Consider the following 21,294-nt stretch of genomic DNA (forward strand, 5'->3'; position numbering starts at 1 on the left):
GCATGGGGCAGGTCACTAAAATAGACTTTAAAAAGAGGAAGGGAAAAAATTCAGAAGAAGAAAGTTTTCAGCTCACATTTTCAGTTCACTCTCCTGGAGTCTGTTTGCTGTCTGAAACTACAACACGGTAAGAGTTACACTTGTTCAGTGATGAATATTGAATAAATAATGAATCTCCATTCACAGAAGAAACTTCTGAGAAACATTTTCTTTCATAATAACCTCTGAACATCCAGAGCTCATGTGTGCCTAATGTCGACTTTACAACAGTAAAAAAACTGCTAACAGTCGTGATTTTAAAGTTGATTTATCATTTTTTACAGTGTTTACAGTACAATAGACTGAAGTTATTGTGTTTTTGAAGCTAAAGCTGACATGTTGTACTGTTGTGTAAATGATTTAGTTTCCTGCAGTGATGTCACAGAGACCGGCTCCTTCTCTTCTTCTGCTGTTTCTGCTCATGATTCCAGGTGAGTCTCTCCTGTAAATGTGTGACTGATAATAACTCAATATTAGAAACAGAGATTGTGACTGATTAACTTGTTCCAGTTAGTCCTGCTGTTTAACCCTGGGGGAAAAAGATCAGCAGTAAAATATCTACTAAAATGTGTTGAAATGTATTTGTTGCATCCAAACAAAATTATATTATTTAGGTTTTTACTGACATAATGCTAACTGCTGAAGCTTCTGACATTTAGTTCAGACTGTTTTTCATGTTTAGCGTTTTCTCTTCTGCTTCCTGTATTTCATCACCTTCTGTCTGTAGATTTTACACATGATAAGTGTAGTTCTCCATTTACATAAACACCAGTTGTGTAAAAGACAGTTTTCATAGATGGACATTTTCATTATTTTCTTGTCAATGTTGTGTTTCAGGAGTTTGTAGCCAGTGGAGTGGCTGGGGTGTGAGATACAGTCCTTCACACATCTGTGCACTAAAGGACTCATCAGTGATAATGAGCTGCACTTATAAATACCCTACTGGACATCAGATCAAGAGAGTGTTTTGGACAAAAACACGAGTAATAAATAATGTAGATTTTCCAGATCTGTCTAAGGACCCTGAATACAGTCAGAGGCTTCAGTATCTGGGAGATAAACAGCAGAACTGCACCATCAGACTGAGTCATGTGACACTGAAGGATTCACGCGTGTACTATTTCAGATTCATCACTAATATAACAGGAAGAAAATGGATTGGTGTTCCAGGAGTGACTCTAACTGTCACAGGTGACTTTCATGAGGTTTCTCTCTTCTTCTGTGCATTATGTTGAATAATAATCAGTGTATGACAGCAGCACTAGATATAATGTGTGTGTTGTGTTCAGATCTTCAGGTGGAGTCTCCTGAGAGAGTGACAGAGGGAGATTCAGTCCGTCTGACATGTAAAAGCAGCTGCAATCTGACTGACAGAGCAACATTCATCTGGTACAGAAACTCACAGCCATTAACTACAGGAATTATTGGAAACCAGCTCAACCTCGGGCGAATCAGCAGAGAAGATACAGGCAGATATAGCTGTGGTGTTGATGGACACAGTTACAGATCTCCTGCTGTTCAACTCAATATCAGATGTATGTATAATCTTTGAAGTTTTATTTCTAAAGCCAGTAGAGTTCAATTTGTCCCTTCTTTTGTTTAAAAGTGAAAGTAAACTGTGCTGATCATTAAAACAACATTATCAGAGCTCGAGTTGAAGATGCTTCATCGAGCCCCTTCTCAGTGGACAGCAAGCCAAATTAGCTAACCTAATACCCTAAAGATTATATGGGCAAACAAACTTGTTAAATAGAATATAAATAATTAACATAACACTATAATAAATGTAATCTAAAAAGGCTAAAACAGTATCAACAGACAAAATCTTGAATATTACTAAGAATAGAAAAAAATGCCATAGACCATGTACATATTATTCACTCTTATTTTTTGTGTGGAGTCTTGATATTACATATTTCTCCTGTAGATCCTCCAGAGAATCCAGTGATCTCCATCAGTCCATCTGGTGAAATAGTGTCAGGAGATTCAGTGACTCTGATCTGCAGCAGTGATTCAAACCCTCCTGCAGAAATCAGCTGGTATAAAGGAAGAACGTTTGTAGGATCTGGAAGAATCTACAGCATCTCAAAGATCAGCTCTGATGACAGTGGAGAATACAAGTGCAGATCCATCAATGAACATGGAGAGAAATACTCTGATGCTGTGACTTTAAATGTTACGTGTGAGTTAATAATAATCTGCACACCCTTACGAAAAAGAAGTTTATTTAGTTGTGCTATTAGAATACTTCTTTTAAACTAAAAATAGTAAGTATAGGCTACTTTCAGTCTATTTTTTGTATACTTCTCATAAATATACTTTATATACTTCTTAGAAATATGCTTAAATTGGACTTAATTATACTTGACTTATACTGACAGAAAAGTCTAGGTATATTTGACCTATAATTGGACTTTGTCTTTTGATCGATATATACTTAAAAGTATATTTATAAAAGTATAGTATAAAAGCACATTGTTTGGAAATGTTGATTTATAAAGAAAACAGATATTTTGCTAATTCTGAATATCTAAATTTTTGTGAAGGCTAGTCCACTGGTAGAGTACAATAGGAATTTACTTCAAATCTACTTCAGTGTTTCCTCGCCATTGACTGAATTTTCAGGCTATACTGTAGGGGGCGCATCTATGAGTACAGAATTTCCAGTTCAAAAGAAGAAGAAGCTGAACCGAGCAATAGAACAGCGGTTCCCAAACTTTCCCTGCGCACCCCCTTCTATGTCCCAACCGGGTTGGCGCACCCCCAATCCCCACTTCAAAAAAAAAAAAACGCAACAAAGCTTTGTTTTATCGCCATATAAAGACTCATGTTTAATCATACGCAAATAACCAGAACACGCATGACAATAACAACATCAACAAAGTTTCAATATAATGCAACAAAGCTACGCACAAGCTTCCACTTTTAAGAGGACGAGTGACAGACACAGACTCAGTAACAGAAAGCACGGTTATTTTAAGCCGCGTAAAATAAACATTGCAGCAATAGGCTATTCTCTCCGTCTCTGTTGCCTCCAAATCCTCACTCTCTCTTGGTCCCTCTCCTCCTTTGTGACTAACAACTTTATCATAAGCAGTGTTGGGCACGTTACTTTAAAAAAGTAATTAGTTATAGTTACTAGTTACTTCTCAGAAATAGTAACGGAGTTAGTAACTGAGTTACAGCATTATAAAAGTAACTAATTACCAGGGAAAGTAACTATTGCGTTACTTTAAAAAAAAATAAAATGTCAAATAACTTGAATGCTCCTATTATTAAATATAAGTCTAAGAATAAATTATTCTTGATCCGACTCGTGACTCATGATCCGCTCTTGCTTATGAAATTTCTCTGTACTGTCATATATATATATATATGTTTAAATAGTCCTATGTTATGTTTTAAATTCGTTTACTTGATTATGAAAAGTGAACAGCATGAGTAAGATGCATCATAAGTGGAGTGGGTCAGACATGATTTTGACCACTTCATTAAGTTTTGTTTTATAGAAGGCCTCTCTTTAAAGTGAATTTCGTTTTGTAAAAATTGTATCTTAATTTGAATCAATGTTTCATAAACCAATTGCCTGGGTTTAATAAATAAGAAGCAAATATAGCAGACAATATAATCACGGATGCGCGGGCGCAATCACTGGCGCGTGAACTGGAGCACGACTTAGGCTAAATGAACCGAAACTCAGCGTATAGGCTGCTAGCCTCGTAGACATGAAAAATTATATCTATCGAAGCTTGAAATATCTACTTTAAAATGAAATAATTAAAAACGAAAAGAGTCTACTATGATTATGTAATCCGAATGAAATGTGCATTCTCTCTCTAGGCGAGTCCAGTATATGTGGAGATGAGAGTCAGCAATATCAACTTCATCTTCCCAGCCGACACTGATTCAGAAAACATTACTTTATTAATAAACCATTAAAATGTCTCCTTGCTGTTTTGGTCACATTCATAATCATTACTTTTGCCGGTTCTTTATAGCAAGCGTTATGTGTGCGCTTGAGTGCATAGCCTATATTACATAAACACGCATTATTAGTTTATTCTCTCCAGTATTTAAGAAATTAAATTAATATAAATGTGATTAGTCAACTAATGGCTTAAATGAACAACTAGTCGGCTAGAAAAACTTATTTCACATATTTCCGATCCAGCATGTCACAAAGGGTATTCTGGCTTGAGCTCACTTGACAGTTTCCCTGATTTCAGCCAGTTAAGCATATTTATAATATATATATGGAATGAATGAAACGAGTTGGCACGCATATAGCCTAGCCTGCAGTGCATAAAAGAAGAGCAGTGCATTGAAGAAGACAGCAGCTGTCTTCTTCTACGTTTCTATGAAAAAGTAATAAATTATAGTTTTTTATTTAAAATAAAAGCGATTACAAAAGGAAATGTTTACTGTTCATGTTTTTTTATTGTATGGAAAAATCCCACTTAAAAAAACAGACCGCCATTACATTTTTCCTCTCGTGCACCCCCTGGTGGCAGCTCGCGTACCCCTGGGGGTGCGCGTACCACACTTTGGGAATCCCTTCAATAGAAGATTGTTCACACAAATGTAAAATAAAGCGATCATCAAACATTAAACAGCATAAATCAAAACTGTCTAACATACTGAATGAAATGTCGACACAGGACGAGCTAAAGTACTCTGAAGCTTTGGGGGAGTTTATGGACTCGATCTACTCCATCTGTGTTTGATCATCGTTCTGAATCCCATCTGGACAGAGTCTTTCACAAAAATGCAGTTTTCTCAGCATTTTGTTTAAAATGTTTCCCTTTTTTAAATCAAATTTACCCACATTTAAGTGTTGATAAAAAAGGATTCATGAAGCTAGAATAAAATGTTTTTAAAATGGAAAGAGTACAAGTAGGCCTATACTTGAATTGAACTAGTAGTTTACTGAGAGTGTATTTCAAAGTATACTAACATCTACTAAAAAATGTACTACTAATATTAAAATAGTAAACTACTTGTATACTTAAGTTCACTCGTAGTACAAATGAGAAATGTAGCTGTGAAGTAGTTGTGTACTTAGTTTACTACCGTTACACTTATAGTACACTTAAAAGTATACTTCAATTGGGCCAATTTAGTCCCAAGCGGTATCCTCTTGAGACCCGAGAGTTTGCCTGGTGTGCATTTTATAATTGTTCTTGCTATTTGGGATATGTAGGACCTATTAAGTATAATACCTAAAATTTGTTTTTGTACAGGAAGTAGTTTTTGCAGAAAAAGATGTCCTCATGTGAGGACAGTGGGTCTATCATAACTTTTTGAAATATTATTTGCTGTTGGGGCCAGAAGGTCCTAATTAGTCAAAATTCAAAATTTCAACTTAATACAATAAGTAGTTCTCTCAAAAATGAATGTCCTCATACGAGTACAGTGGGTCTATCTTACTGTATGACACACATAGACTCCATTGGTACAAAAAGTTAATTTGACACATTTTCACAGTTTATTTGAAAATGTAAACATCAGAGTGTAAAGCCTACATAAAATGTAAACAGGCTGAAACATGGCTAAAATGTAAACACCTCCCATCTTTGAGTTGTACTCGCGCACGATGCTTGGTCTTGTCACGGTCACATATTTTTTCCCTTCTTGGACCACCGCTGGCAAGTATCTTCTGGCTGCTCTGAGTGAACAGTGGAGAGCATCACAACTGGCTTGTTGTCGTACCACTTGACCACGCATAGTTTCCCATCTGCCCTGGTTACTGTGGAGACGGCACCTCTCCCTTGGTGTTTCAGGGTTTTGTCATCGGGTAACTTGTTCATTGCTTGTTTGACTCGGCCCTTCATCACTGTACCAGTAAGATAAATATCATCCTTCAGCATGTGGTCAACTGCTTGTATGGTGGTAAAGAAGCGATCACAATACACTTGTGTGCCAGCAGTGAGGGTTTCGGAAAGACGTTTGATGACTAGTGTTCCTAGACCCAAGTGTTCTTCATTCCCACTGGATTTGGCTTTAGTGGCACATATTGTTGGAATGGACAGGCCCCTGTAAGCGGGATCATCTGCTCGTCTATTGAGACGCATTCTGGATGAACCTGAAGGCGGCAGCCGGTAAGTATATGGTCCATAAAAGGCCTCACCTTCCAGAATTTGTCGGTTTCCCTCTTATCTTCTGATACATCATAGTCAATAACTACTTTCAGATGGCTCCTAAGTTTGAAGAAGCGATCACGTGACATTGTCTTACTAATGGCGGGGATTTGTAGGGCATTGGACCAAAACATCCTTATCTGTGGATAAGGCATGCAAGACATCAAGATTGCTGCTCCAAAAAAGTGATAAATCTCATCTACCGAAGTTGAGAGAGATCTCCCACTGTTACCCAGTGACATGGCATTTGTGCAGTCAGCAATGAGTTTCATCAAGTCTGAGTCAATGTACTGCTCCACATTATCCAGTGGCTGCCAACCTGTTCGCTCATCTTTCAGTCCATCATCTCCATCCTGAAACTGGACCAAATTTGGTCTAAATGGAGCAGACCTCCAGCGTTCTCCACGTCCAGCATTCCTTGGTTCTGGTCTGGGCTCTCCATGTCTCTGATCTTCCTCATCCAGCTCATCATTCTCAATATGCTGTTGTTTACATCCACGTCTGTGCAGTTGTGGATGATTTGGCTGACTTTCATTCTCAGAGTCAGTATCTTCAGCTGCATCAGGTGGTGTGTACTCTTCACCGGAATCATCTCCTGATGAATCAGGTGGCGAAAAATCTGGATGCTCATCCATGAGGTCAACATCTTGTAAAATGACTTCGTCCACAGCAGGATCATTATCTTCCCCATCTGAGAGGTCCTCCACCTCAGAGTTGTTTGCAATTGCCATGAGCAATTGTTCTGCTCTTGACGATGTAAGTTTCGCTGTAATAACGTAAAAAAAAATTAGAGATCCAGCTGGGGTTTGAGTAGGCCTATCTGCCGATATCCGATATTTACTAGAATGATTTACCAGGATTCTAGCATGATTCACCTTGATAAACCATATTGTAGTATTATTTACTATGATTTACCATGATTTACTCTGCTCACACACACACACACACACACACACACACAGACAAATGTTGTTGTTTTTTCAATGCTAATGCGATCCATCTAAATATTCCCATGTTTAGCTAACCACATGGTAGAAAAAATAACGTTATATAGTCCTAATGTCCTCAAACGAGTGCTTCACATTTACTGATGTTCTAGAGTGCTACTATTACTAAAATATGTCAAATTTTAATCCTCATATGATGATAGAGACAGTATTGTACATAAATACATTTGTTTCATTCATATAATTTGAATAGATTTTTTACCTGGGTCATTTTTCTTTCGGGAACTGGGGTAGAAGTTTTATGCTGATATTCTAGCCATTTTGTTCTCACTGACAGTGGTGTAATGTTGTGATATCACCACAAGATGGTGTGGGCAGTGCCCCTAAATGTGGCCAACAGGTCTAAGATTTACAAAATTGACTATCATTGTGTCAAGAGGCAAAAATGTAATGTCCTCATATGAGGTCGAAATAGTACACTTACATGTTTACTACTAGTACATTGATACAGTTATATTTACTACATAAAGTATACTTAAAATATACTTATGTATTACTTAAGTATACTTGATAAAATGAACTTGAAGTATGCTTCTTTTTCATAAGGTCATTGTTCACAAATCCACAATTTACTAAGATTTATTGAGAATTTTCAATCGTATCCATTTCAGATCCTCCCAGGAACGTCTCAGTGTCCATCATTCAGTCTGGTCAGATTTGGTCAGGAGGTTCAGTGACTCTGATCTGCAGCAGTGATTCAAACCCTCCTGCTCTGAACTTCAGCTGGTTTAAGGAGAATGAAAGCTCAGCTGTTGGATCTGGACAGAGTTTCAGTGCACTACAGAGTGGACGCTTCTACTGTCAGGCTCACAATCAACATGGATCTCAGAGATCAGACGCTGTAACTGTCACAGGTGAAGCTTTTATTAACACACTCCTGTATCTTCACATCATTCATCAGTTTGGAGAGTTAATCATGATGATCTTCCTCTTTCAGTTCATCATGGTGCTGGTATGAATGTGATTGTGATCGCAGCGACATCTGGAGGATTATTCTTCATCATCATCATCATCATCATTCTCATCATCATCATCCTGTTTATAATGTGAGATCAATAAAAAACTGCAGTGGTTGCACAAGCTCAGTTCCCTTTCATGGGAACTATCGACACTATGTCGAATGACGTGATGGGAACCCTCTGCATTTTGTGTTCGTGAAGCACCTCTGTATCCAACCAATGAGGAAATGTGACGTCAGAGGCAGGTGACGTCACGGACCAGGAAACTATAAAGCATACCCAGAACAAAGAACGCCAGCTTCTGTTGTCTTCAGCAAGCGCTCTCTGTATCTTGTGTGTCTTATTTGGTGTTGTTTGTCTTATCACATATAAATAATCACGATCTCTTCGTCTGAGGACAAGAGTATCTCACACCAATCCATATATTTATATATAAAAAAGACACTTATTATGGCGAGAAACAGCAGTGAAGTGGGAATGAGTATGCCCAGGCAGCTCTCGAGGGAGCCGTCTGTGTGCACTGTAAAAACTCACTCTCAGGACACTGTGCTCCAGTGTTCCCCGCGGATCGGGTCCCGCTTCTGCTGAGGCAGGGCGGAGGCTCCGTTCGTGGGGTTCACAAATGGATCTGACAGAGGGGTTAGAGACGGGCGCCGCCCTTTCTCTGCCTTCACCTGCCAGGTTCAGTGCCGTCTCCCAGGTGGAAGCACGCACGTGGTTTCTTCCCCTGGGTTGAGGCACCGATATTCACATGTCCAGCTCTGAGGAGGTGGATATTGTGATATCGATCTGAGGATCGCCACCTCACAGTCACACACATCGTGTTTCAAAATCACACGTTTATAACAAATCAATCGTGAACAGCAGTTTGATTTTTCCCCTGTGCTACTACAAAGCAAGTTGGGATACACACGATTTATGTGTCGTTTGCTGGGAGTGGAGCATGCACGTCAGCTCACAACTGACAGTGACAGTGTTCATTCATAAAAATGTCCCGAAGAAAAGTATGCACTAGAGGGAGTTTTGTAGCTCCACTCCTGTTGGCTTTATTCTTGAGGGAATAAAAGTCTAATGCAAAGCTCGGATCTCGCGCTTGCCGAGGCAGCGGGTGGATTGAGTTTTCATTAAAGAATATAGCTCAGATGTGGATTGGGTTTTCATTAAAGAATATATGGCTCGGATCTCGCGTTGCCGAGGCTGCGCATGTATCACGTGTCCGTAATTATGCATGTGTGTGTGCATGTATATATATTTATATATTAAGGGATCTGAGCAGACGGGAGTTTCCCTTTCTCTCTTTCTCTCTCGTTTCCCTAAAATACCTTGCGAATTATTACGAGCTATAATTCTTTTTCTTTATATTCTAAATATATTCAGTCTTTTCAAAAATCTATATTTATATAAGAACTGGCTGCATCTAATTTGAGGATTAAATGAAATATTGAATACATTAAATTCTGAGGAATTTAAAAGAAAATAAAGGAGACCGTTCTGCCAACCCTGCCACCTCGTGTGCTTCAGGGCGCAGTGGTTTCCAGTCTTCCTCCAAGAAAGAGGAGGACTGTAGAGCGGTCAGTTCAGATGTTCCCTGCCAGTTCGCCGTTTCAGGGCACTGGTCTGACCATTCATCCAAAGAAAGTGTCGCCACCCTTGGTCCCCCACAGAAAGCTTGGGGACAGGGACAGGCGACACAGCCGAAGTCTTTGTGGGGTAACACAGATCTGCGGACTGTAATTATCACCAAGAAGGCCTCGAAGAGGTCCTGATGCCAGTGGCGTGGGACATTGGAGGGCAGCCCCCTCCAGAGAGGGTTGGGTATTAAAATACTTGGTACCCATTCCTCTTTGGCACCCTCAGGGGGCCGTTCTGCTAACCCTGCCACCCAGTGTGCTTCAGGGTGCAGCGGTCTCCACCGATCCTCCGAGGAGGGCCGGTCATCACTTGAATTCGGCTGTTCCTTGCCGGTTCGCCGCTTCAGGGCGCCGAGTCAAGTGCTCAAAAAACACCAGAGGCCAGTCTCGAGAGACTGGTTCCCTTTGTAAATAAGGCAGAATGGAAACCTCTCCCAAATATTTCAAAATGGGTGCTGCTCACAATAGAAAAGGGTTACAAATTTGAGTCTCGCCTGCCCCCAGTTTAATGGGGTCCTTCCCACAGTGGTGGCCCCCGAGCAGTCTCTGGTAATGGAACAGGAGGTTATGACGCTCTTGCAAAAAGGAGCTATAGAAGGGGTTCTCCTCCCAGCAAGCTGTCAGGGTTTTACAACCTATACTTCATTGTTCCAAAGAAGGATGGAGGGTTATCCCACGGATCAGGTCCGAGGACTGGTTTGTTGTGATAGACCTGAAAGATGCTTACTTTCATGTATCCATCCATCCTTCTCACAGGAAGTTCCTCAGGTTTGCTTTCAGGGACAAAGCTTACCAATACAGGGTTCTTGCTTTCGGCCTATCATTATCACCCCGCACGTTCACGAAGTGCGTGGATGCAGCGCTGGCTCCATTGAGACTCCAGGGCATCCACGTGCTGAACTATATTGACAATTGGTTGATATTAGCTCAAACAGAACAGTTGGCAGTTCAACATCGAGATGTTGTTCTGTCGCACATGAAAAAGCTTGGGCTGAGGCTCAATGCCAAAAAGAGTGTGCTGGTTCCGAGTCAGATTGCAAACTATCTAGGAGTAATCTGGGATTCTACCACGATGCAGGCGCGGCTGTCTCCTGCTCGTGTGAATTCCATTCTCGGAGCCGTAAATGGGGTGAAGTTAGGCCAGTCACTCACTGTAAAACAGTTTCAGAGACTGTTGGGTCTGATGGCAGCTGCATCCAACGTGATTACCATTGGCCTTCTGCACATGAGACCCTTACAGTGGTGGCTCAGGACCAAGGGGTTTTCCCTGAGGGGAAATCCTTTTCACACGATCAAAGTCACGCGGCAATGCCTTCGTGCTCTGGTCATGTGGAAAAAGCCTTGGTTCCTGTCCCAGGGACCCGTGCTGGGAACTCCTCGTCGTCGCGTAATGCTTACGACAGATGCTTCCCTCACGGGCTGGGGGGGCGATCATGAGTGGTCACTTGGCTCAGGGTCTATGGGAGGACCATCAAGTCAAGTCAAGTCAAATTTATTTATATAGCGCTTTTTACAATTTGTAATTGTTTCAAAGCAGCTTTACATATTAGGAGCACAGAAAAAAGAGAAATGGTTAAAAATAAGCTGTACAAGCAAGCGTGGTAATATGTAACATATACAAGATGGTGCTACATTAAGCCAATGTCGGCTGACTCCCAGGGGTGGAAAAAACCCCCTAGGAGAAAAACCCAGCGTGCTAGCACTGGGAAAAAAGTCCTAGGAGGGAAAAAACCCCTTGGAAGATATATATAATATATGTAAATGGATATGGAGATCAAAATCTGAATTATACATTTTTATTATAGAGATTAAAAATAGATTATATATAAATATATGTAAGCGGATACGGAGATTTAAAAATCTGAATTATAGATGCAGCCAGAACTGGATCTGTAGGCCCATTGTCTCCTGGGCTACGATGTAGTCAGGTCCAGACACAGGTTCTCCATCTGATCTGGATACGGCCTGGATCCAGCACCCGGAAAACCTCAGGATAAGCAGAGAGACAGATATTAGCGTAGATGCCATTCTTATTCTGATGTACAGGTATATCTAGTGTTATAGGAAATGTTCTCGGTTCCGGCCGACCTAATTATTGCAGCGTAACAATCCTTTAACGGATTTGAAAAATGTTAATGTATTGATAATGTGTTATGTGTATGCAAGAGCAAAGAGATGTGTTTTTAGTCTAGATTTAAACTGACAGAGTGTGTCTGCTTCCCGAACAATGCTAGGAAGATTGTTCCAGAGTTTAGGTGCTAAATAGGAAAAGGATCTGCCGCCTTCAGTTGATTTTGATATTCTGGGTATTATCAACTGGCCTGAATTCTGAGATCGCAATAGACGTAAAGGACTATAATGCACCAAGAGCTCGCTTAGATATTGGGGAGCTAAACCATTTAGAGCTTTATAAGTAAGTAGCAAGATTTTAAAGTCTATACGATGTTTAATAGGGAGCCAATGTAATGTTGACAGAACTGGGCTAATATGGTCATACTTTCTGGTTCTAGTAAGAACTCTAGCTGCCGCATTTTGGACCAACTGTAGTCTGTTTAAAAGCCGAGCAGAACAACCACCCAGTAGAGCGTTACAGTAATCTAGTCTTGAGGTCATGAATGCATGAACCAACTGTTCCGCATTTGTCATTGAGAGCATATGTCGTAATTTAGATATATTTTTTAGATGGAAGAAGGCGGTTTTACAGATACTAGAAACATGACTTTCAAATGAAAGATTGGTATCAAAGAGCACACCCAGGTTCCTAACTGAGGACGAAGATTTAATGGAGCACCCGTCAAGTGTTAGAGAGTATTCAAGGTTTTTTCGTGAGGAAGTTTTTGGTCCAAAGATTAGGATATCAGTTTTTTCTGAATTTAATAATAAGAAATTTCTTGTCATCCAGTTTTTAATGTCAGCTATGCATTCTGTTAGTTTTGTGAATTTGTAGGTTTCGCCAGGGCGCGAGGAAATATAGAGCTGAGTATCGTCAGCGTAGCAGTGAAAACTAACACCATGCTTCCTAATTATCTCTCCTAAGGGCAGCATGTACAGAGTGAAAAGCAACGGTCCTAGTACTGAGCCTTGTGGTACTCCATATTGAACTTGTGATCGATACGACATCTCTTCATTAACTACTACAGACTGATAACGGTCAGATAAGTAAGATTTGAACCATGCCAAAGCAATTCCACTAATGCCAATATAGTTTTCAAGTCTTTTTAAAAGAATGTTGTGATCGATAGTGTCAAAAGCAGCACTGAGATCTAATAACACTAATAGAGAAATACAGCCACGATCGGATGATAAGAGTAGATCGTTTGTAACTCTAACGAGAGCAGTCTCAGTACTATGGTATGGTCTAAATCCTGACTGGAAATCCTCACAGATTCCATTTCTTTCTAAAAAGGAGCACAGTTGTGTTGAAACTGCCTTTTCTAGTATCTTTGACAGAAAAGGTAGATTCGAGATTGGCCTGTAGTTTACTAAATCTCTCGGATCTAGTTGAGGTTTTTTAATAAGAGGTTTAATAATAGCCTGCTTAAAAGTTTTTGGCACGTATCCTAGTGTTAACGATGAATTAATTATATCAAGAAGTGGACCTACGACCTCTGGAAGCATTTCTTTCAGTAGTTTAGTCGGCATTGGGTCTAACATACATGTTGTTGATTTTGATGATTTGATAAGTTTAGATAATTCTTCCTCTCCTATAGCGGCGAATGATTCTAGTTTTACCTCAGGGACACTACAGTGCACTGTCTGAAGCGAAACTGTAGACGGTTGCATGTTTATAATTTTCTCTCTAATATTGTCAATCTTGCAAGTAAAGAAGTTCATAAAGTCATTACTGCTGTGCTCTTTGGAAACGTCAGCAGTTGAATCTCTGTTTCTAGTTAATTTAGCCACTGTGTCAAATAAGTACCTAGGATTATGTTTGTTTTCTATTAAGAGATTTGAAAAATAAGTAGATCTAGCATTTCTTATAGCCGTTCTGTACTCAATCATTTTTTCTTTCCACGAAAGGCGAAAAACTTCTAGTTTTGTTTTCTTCCAACTACGTTCAGCTTTTCTCACAGCTCGTTTTAGAGCCCGAGTGTGCTCATCATACCACGGCGTTGGATTAGTTTCCTTAATCTTCTTTAGACGTAAAGGAGCGACTGCATCTAATGTGCTGGAAAAGAGAGAGCCAATAGTTTCTGTTGCAGCATCGAGTTCTTCTAAGTTGTCAGGTGTACTAAGGCGATGAAACTGCTCGGGGAGATTATTTATAAAGCAATCTTTAGTGGTAGAAGTGATGGTTCTACCATATTTATGGCTGGGTGGTGGTTTTGTAGCCTTGGCTAACTGTATTATACACGACACTAAATAATGATCTGATATATCATCGCTCTGCTGTAGAATTTCAACAGCATCAATATCAATTCCATGCGACAGTATTAGATCTAAGGTATGATTACGACAGTGAGTGGGTCCTGACACGTGTTGTCTAACTCCAATAGAGTTTAAAATGTCTGCAAATGCCAATCCAAATGCGTCTTTATTATTATCTACATGGATATTAAAATCACCAACAACAAGGACTTTATCCGCAGCCAGTACTAACTCTGATAGAAAATCAGCAAATTCTTTGATAAAGTCAGTATGGTGCCCTGGTGGCCTGTATACAGTAGCCAGCACAAATGTCAACTTACATAATGTTACATAAAGCACCATCACTTCAAAGGAGTTATATTTGAAATTCTTTTGAATGATTCTGAATATATTACTATAAATTACAGCAACACCTCCCCCTTTGCCTTTCTGTCGAGGATTGTGTCGATAGTCATAACCTTGAGGACTAGACTCATTTAAAATAATGTAATCGTCTGGTTTTAGCCAGGTTTCTGTCAAACACAGCAAGTCTAGTTTATTTTCTGTGATAATTTCATTTACAATAAGTGCTTTTGAAGAAATAGATCTAATATTCAGTAGCCCAAGCTTTATCATTTGTTTATCTAATTTATCTGTGATTTTCATTTTTTGAACATCAATTAAATTTTTACCCTTAAAAGGTTTCGGAAGTTTTTTGTATTTACTAGTTCGAGGTACAGACACAGTCTCTATGTGATAATATCTAGGTGAAAGAGTTTCTATGTGCTGTGAATTATTTGAGTTCTGTGACGTGAGGCAGCTAGCAGACGGTCGGTTTAGCCAGTTTGTCTGCGTCCTGATCTGGGCCCTGGTTTGTCATGGTTTAGCTCTAAGACTATTTGCCAAATTTCTAGATAGAAGAGCAGCACCATCCCGGGAGGGATGAATACCATCTCTTTTCAACAGATCAGGTCTGCCCCAAAAGCTTTTCCAATTGTCTATGAAACCTATATTATTCTGCGGACACCACTTAGACAGCCAGCCATTGAGTGATGATAACCTGCTAACTATCTCATCACTCCGACGAACAGGAAGAGGGCCAGAACAAATTACTTCTTCTGACATTGAATTTGCGAGTTCACACACCTCTTTAATGTTAATTTTAGTGATCTCCGACTGGCGAAGTCGAACATCATTTGTGCCGACGTGGATAATGATTTTAGAATATTTACGTTTAGCATTAGCCAGCACTTTTAAATTTGCTTTGATGTCAGGTGCTCTGGCCCCCGGCAAACATGTGACTATGGTGGCTGGTGTCTCTATTTTCACGTTCCGTGTAATAGAATCGCCAATAACTAGGGCACTTTCAACAGGATTCTCAGTGGGTGCGTCACTGAGTGGGGAGAACCTGTTTGATGTTCTAATCGGAACGGAAGAGTGGTGTTTGTTCTTGCCACTATGCCGCCTCACAGTCACCCAGTTAGCCTGCTGCGTGGCTTCTACAACCGGAACCGAACGTGCAGTGTTTACTAGGCTAGTCGCATCCAAAGCAGTATCTAAGGCCCTTTCATTCTCACTATCCTCAATTAAAGTTTGGATGCGTGTCTCTAATTCTGAGATTCTCTCTGTCAGCCTGACAATATCCCTGCATTTATCACATGTGTAAGTCTCACTGCTGACAGAAAGAGCTAAGCTGTACATGTTGCAGTTAATACACATGATAATCGTCGGACATGACTGACCGTGTTTTTGTACGCCGTCCGAAAAGCTGCATCGCACACGGGACTCGCTAGCTGGATGTCTCGGTCGCTTGCCGGTGCCTGGGGCAAGGGTGATGTGCGGGACGCTGTACCTCGCGGTGGATCGATGAATGCCGGGCAGCAAAGTCTCCACAGCTTCCCGATCTGGCGAGGACAGATCAGAATAACATACATCGGATAAATCCGCCATTAGATCGACAAGGAAGGTTAGTTTAGAGGAAAAAAATAGACGGTAGCTAGCAGGCTAGCGGGCTATGGCTAACACTAGGTGATTACGCTGGTAGATTACTAGTAATAAATCGTTCCGTTTAGTAATACTATGCAATAGGTTAAGTAATCTAGTGAAAAATAAGAAAGTTATATTATGTGAATAGGAATAAAGAGAAAGATTTAGGATAAACTCCACGAAGCTTCGAGCGTAGGTCAGACAGCAGGCAGGCAAAACACTGAGCAGAGAGGCAGACAGGAGCAATCGAGCCAAAAGTCAGCTCTCCTGGCACATAAATCGGCTGGAGATGATGGCGGTGTTTCTAGCACTGAAACACTTCCTCCCAGACCTGAGGGGCCACCACGTGTTGGTCCGTATGGACAACACGACGGTGGTCTCTTATGACCAGTCACTCACTGTAAAACAGTTTCAGAGACTGTTGGGTCTGATGGCAGCTGCGTCCAATGTGATAACTTTTGGCCTTCTGCACATGAGACTCTTACAGTGGTGGCTCAGGACCAAGGGGTTTTCTCCGAGGGGAAATCCTTTTCGCAAGATCAAAAGTCACGCGGCGATGCCTTTGTGCTCTGGTCGTGTGGAAAAAGCCTTGGTTCCTGTCCCAGAACCCATGTTGGGGACTTCTCGTCGTCGCGTAATGCTTACGACGGATGCTTCCCTCATGGGCTGGGGGGCGATCATGAGTGGTCGCTCAGCTCAGGGTCTCTGGGAGGACCATCAGTTCCTGGCACTTAAATCGGCTGGAAATGATGGCGGTATTTCTTGCAGTAAAATACTTCCTCCCAGACCTGAGGGCATTAAAATGTGGGAGCAGACGCCCTGTTGAGGCAGGGGCCGAGGCCCGGGGAATGGAGTCTCCACACTGAGGTGTGGAGCTCACTTTGGAAAACTTTGGTCGAGCTGAAATCGACCTATTTGCTTCAGGGGAATCAACCCAGTGTCCACTGTGGTTCTCCCTATCTCATTCAGCACCATTGGGTCTGGATGCCATGGTACAGACGTGGCCGAGGCTGCGTATGTACAAGGACTCCGGCCTGGGACTTGGCCGTGGTATTAGAAGGGTTAGCCGAGGCTCCCTTCGAACCACTAGAGGAAGTTTCAGAGAAATTCCTCACCCTTAAAGACCATATTTCTACTGGCTATTTCATCTCTTAAAAGAATAGGAGATCTTCAAGTACTTTCAGCTGCTTCTTTGTGTTTGGAATTCGCATCTGGAATGGTCAAAGCGTTCCTGCACACTAGACCAGGCTATATGCCTAAGGTCCCCACCAATGTCCCAGGTTCCATCGTACTTCAGGCCTTCCATCTTCCTCCATTTACAACTTCGGATCAGGAGAAACTCAATCTGCTCTGCCAAGTGAGGGCTTTAGATGCATATGTCCACAGAGCTGCCCTGTGGGGCAAAACAGATCAATTGTTTGTGTGTTTTATGGGTCTCATTAGAAAGGAGGTCCAGCATCTAAGCACAGAATGAGCAAGTGGGTGGTCGAGGCTATCTCACTTGCTTATGAGGCGGCCGGACAGCCATCTCCATTAGCTGTCCGTGTTCACTCGACTAGGGGTATGGCGGCCTCAAAGGCCTTAATGTCAGGAGTATCCATTAATGACATATGTGGTTCTGCTGGATGGTCATCCCAGCACACATTTATTGGTTTTACAACCTGGACGTAGGCTCCTCTCCGGGGTCCTCAGTTCTGTCTACAAGATAACAGACAGGTACTTGGTTATACGGCGTAGTTGGGATAGCGTTCCCATCACGTCATTCGACGTAGCGTCGATAGTTCCCACGAAAGGGAACGTCTCGGGTTACAGATGTAACCCCTGTTCCCTGAGTAAGGGAACGAGACGCTATGTCACGTTGCCGTACCCCCGGCATACCTGTGAGCGTCTTGCTTCAGACATATTCCAGAAGGTAGCGTTCTTTGTTCTGGGTATGCTTTATAGTTTCCTGGTCCGTGACGTCACCTGCCTCTGACGTCACGTTTCCTCATTGGTTGGATACAGAGGTGCTTCACGAACACAAAATGCAGAGGGTTCCCATCACGTCATTCGACGTAGCGTCTCGTTCCCTTACTCAGGGAACAGGGGTTACATCTGTAACCCGAGATGTTTTGTATTGAATATGTTCACTTTTGATTTAATGTAAGAAATTGCTCAGTTGCATTTTTAATTATTAGTAATTTTTAAAAACAACATTCATATTTTCTCTTAATTGAATAGTCCATATGGATATTAATGTCTGTCATTATAACAGGAGGAAACGAAGGGATGGTCAAACTAAAAAACAGGTAAATCATCTCAACATGACTTAAAAAAACATGGTCTAATATCAGCTATGCTCACATTAAGAGAAAGCAAAGAAAAACTGCAGAAATTATAAAATCCACATCAAGACCAAACTTCATGTTATTTTATCTTGTTAATTATATATATATATGTTTATATATATATACAACATGGAATAAAATATTTATTCAGTAATAGTCTCAGATGAGCAAATGCTCCCGCTTCTGTACATCTGTACACATGAGAGGTCGTAAGAAGACAAGAAAAGTGAACGGCGTCCCATGAAAAAGCCCTTTACTTTCAACACTGTCAGGGATCTTTTTCCAGTATTTTTTAATGTGTATATTTCTAAATGTATCATTGATCATGTTTTTATTATTGTGATATTTTGTGATGTAAGTCCTTCTGTCTCTCCTGTAGATCTCTGATCCCAATGAAGACACATATACAGCTCTTGATCTCAAGTCCACGACCTCTGACCTGTACGACACACTCACAGTAAGTGAGACGTCACAGTCAGATGATCCATCACAGATGATCACATGACCGATCTCTCTCTCTTTCACACAGACGGTTCATCCCAGAGCTCCTGAAGACTCCTGCAGGACTCTTGATCCTCAGAGCTTTTCTAAACATGAGAATCCATCAGTGAGTGTCTGAACCTGCAGCTCTTCTCAATATCATCCATCAAACTCTCTTCAGCTCTAGTGTGATTGATTTGTGGATCTTGTGAAAGGTTTATAATGTTGTTGATGAACTTCAGTCAGTCTTTCTTCATCTTATTGTTTGTTCAGATCAACAGGAAGATGCTGCAGTAAGAGGCGGAGCATGAAGGAACCAATCCTGAGCTCTGTGGGTGGAGCCACATATGATTGACAGGATCATCAGTGATGAGTCACACAAGAGTTTCATTTCTGTATAGTTGAAGAAACATGATGTAACAGAGGAATTAAATGAAAGTTAAAAGCTTGTTATTGTGTAAATATAAATGTTAAAATTAATTCAGCAGAGCAAAACACAAGTGATGTTCAGCAAACAAGCCATGCTTTTTATTTTACAACATTTTCCTGCTTTTAAATCATAGTTGATTATTTTACCCTGATATACTGAACAAAATCATAATTGTGTGCATTCATAAAGGAATATGTTGTTTTTTGCTCTCAAAGTGCTCAATATTATCAGCTTCTGTTATTCTGGCTCTTGTGTTCCCTTTAAATGTTCAGTTTTATTTGTAATATGTGCTTGTACAAACCTTATGGGCTGCAGCATTGATGTATCGATACTCACAAGCTACTTATTTAGTATTGATTCCATTAAAAATATATTTATATTAAAATTGGTGACTGTGAATCAGTTTTCATTGCTTTCACACAAAATGCATTCATGAACACTTTTGTCATTCATACTTCACCATCTGCAATATTTGCAGCAGATTTTTTGAATGCTAACACACTGCTTTCAACACTGATAAAAGCTCATTTAATTTCTGCAGGAATGATATTGAAATAAAAAATCTTAGCAGAATATTTACAGTGAAATTAAATAATAACTATTTCAAATACAGCTAATTGTAATTTCAGAAAGGTGTCCGATTTTAAGCCTCTATTGCAGTAATCTTTTTGTAAATCTGGATGTCTTCCGGATGATTTTGTTTGGAAACATGGATCAGGGACACATTGGTGGGGAAATAAGAGTGTCAGAGAGAGGGAGGACTAGATCCCTCACAGTATTGTACATCCATCCACACATCCCATACATTTATCCTGTCGGGTCGTGGGGAGGCCGGAGTCTTTCCCAGCGTCTCAGGTTGTAGGCAGGAAACACACTGGACAGATGTCGGTCCATCACAGGATGACACACTCACATATCTTCATATTCACACTCACACCTATAGATTTGTAGCTCCTACAGCAAACACATGACCAGTTGTGTTATTGAAAGCTCTGGCTCCATCTAGTGGCAGATATAAGTTTATGTTCTATATTGTAATTTCAATGACTAAACTTTACATTTATTGGTTTCATTAAAATTAGTTTTATGTAGTTGTGTTGTATGGTAGTTGATAAAGAACATAATTTCCTTGTGTTCTGAAATGATGAAATGTAAATGGTACAGATTTACACTTCCTGTGTGTTCATAGAGAGAGAGAGAGAATCTGGAGAAATGAAACTAATATTGGATGTTAACTATATAGAAACTATATAGATGTTTTTATGACCAAACCAGAGGTGAAGGGAAGCAGATGATCAATGATTTCTCTGACAGCTGCTGTCCATGGTGCTGAATCCACATCAAACTATGATATTATTATTGATTTTTATGCATAAAGTATCCAAACTAATCCAGTCAAATGCCGGACAGATCTGGTCTGTTTACTCCTTTAAAAAAGCTGTTCATGTTTCTTACAACTGATGAAAATGTCAAAAATAGTATCAGTATCAGATGCAGTTTTAATGGGCTCTAGTGAGTGAACTTACATGTGAATTATACTGTCGCCCTCTAGTGTAAGATTTAAATAACGCTGATCAATTATCTTCAGTGTCATTAGTCCTTATATAGAGAAGATGAAGCCTGTATGATCTCTCAGTATCAGACACTGTATCCTCCACTAGGTGGCGCTCTTTCAGTGTGATTAATGTAATATTCAGTCAGTGCTGATGGTGGGAGGGGCCAGTAAAGCTGCTCATTACTGATAAAGAGCTGAAGAAAGAGGAAGTAACTAAAGCAGACAGATGTAGAGACAGAGAGATTCACACAGAGAACATTCAGCATAAAGAAGACTGAACTCAACTCACAATGAAGATCCTCCTCATCTTCTTCACTTTCTACCTGATCTCAGGTCAGAGCTTTTCTCTTTCATCACTGCAGTAATGATGCTGTTTTCTGTTCATGAGGTTTCTGA

General features: G+C 40.5%; 1 protein-coding gene across 1 annotated transcript; it reads left to right on the forward strand.

The window, feature by feature from the left end:
- LOC125271612 (B-cell receptor CD22-like) lies at positions 1-19,728 on the forward strand. The gene is made up of 11 exons (XM_048195725.1): positions 1-127; positions 404-470; positions 877-1,230; positions 1,329-1,574; positions 1,967-2,221; positions 7,795-8,037; positions 8,121-8,229; positions 18,361-18,394; positions 18,813-18,890; positions 18,963-19,040; positions 19,187-19,728. The coding sequence occupies exons 2-11, from the start codon at positions 416-418 to the stop codon at positions 19,208-19,210; spliced, it is 1,476 nt and encodes a 491-aa protein (XP_048051682.1). The 5' UTR covers positions 1-127; positions 404-415; the 3' UTR covers positions 19,211-19,728.
- The last annotated feature ends 1,566 nt before the right edge of the window (positions 19,729-21,294 follow it).

This window comes from Megalobrama amblycephala, linkage group LG7, assembly GCF_018812025.1.
Source record: "Megalobrama amblycephala isolate DHTTF-2021 linkage group LG7, ASM1881202v1, whole genome shotgun sequence".
Classification (NCBI taxonomy): Eukaryota; Metazoa; Chordata; class Actinopteri; order Cypriniformes; family Xenocyprididae; genus Megalobrama; species Megalobrama amblycephala.

Coding starts and splice junctions, on each gene's coding strand:
- LOC125271612 (XM_048195725.1), top strand. CDS start 416: ATGTCACAGAGACCGGCTCCTTCTCTTCTTCTGCTGTTTCTGCTCATG. Junction 8,038..8,120: donor AGACGCTGTAACTGTCACAG/GTGAAGCTTTTA, acceptor TTCCTCTTTCAG/TTCATCATGGTGCTGGTATG. Junction 18,395..18,812: donor ATGGTCAAACTAAAAAACAG/GTAAATCATCTC, acceptor TCTCTCCTGTAG/ATCTCTGATCCCAATGAAGA.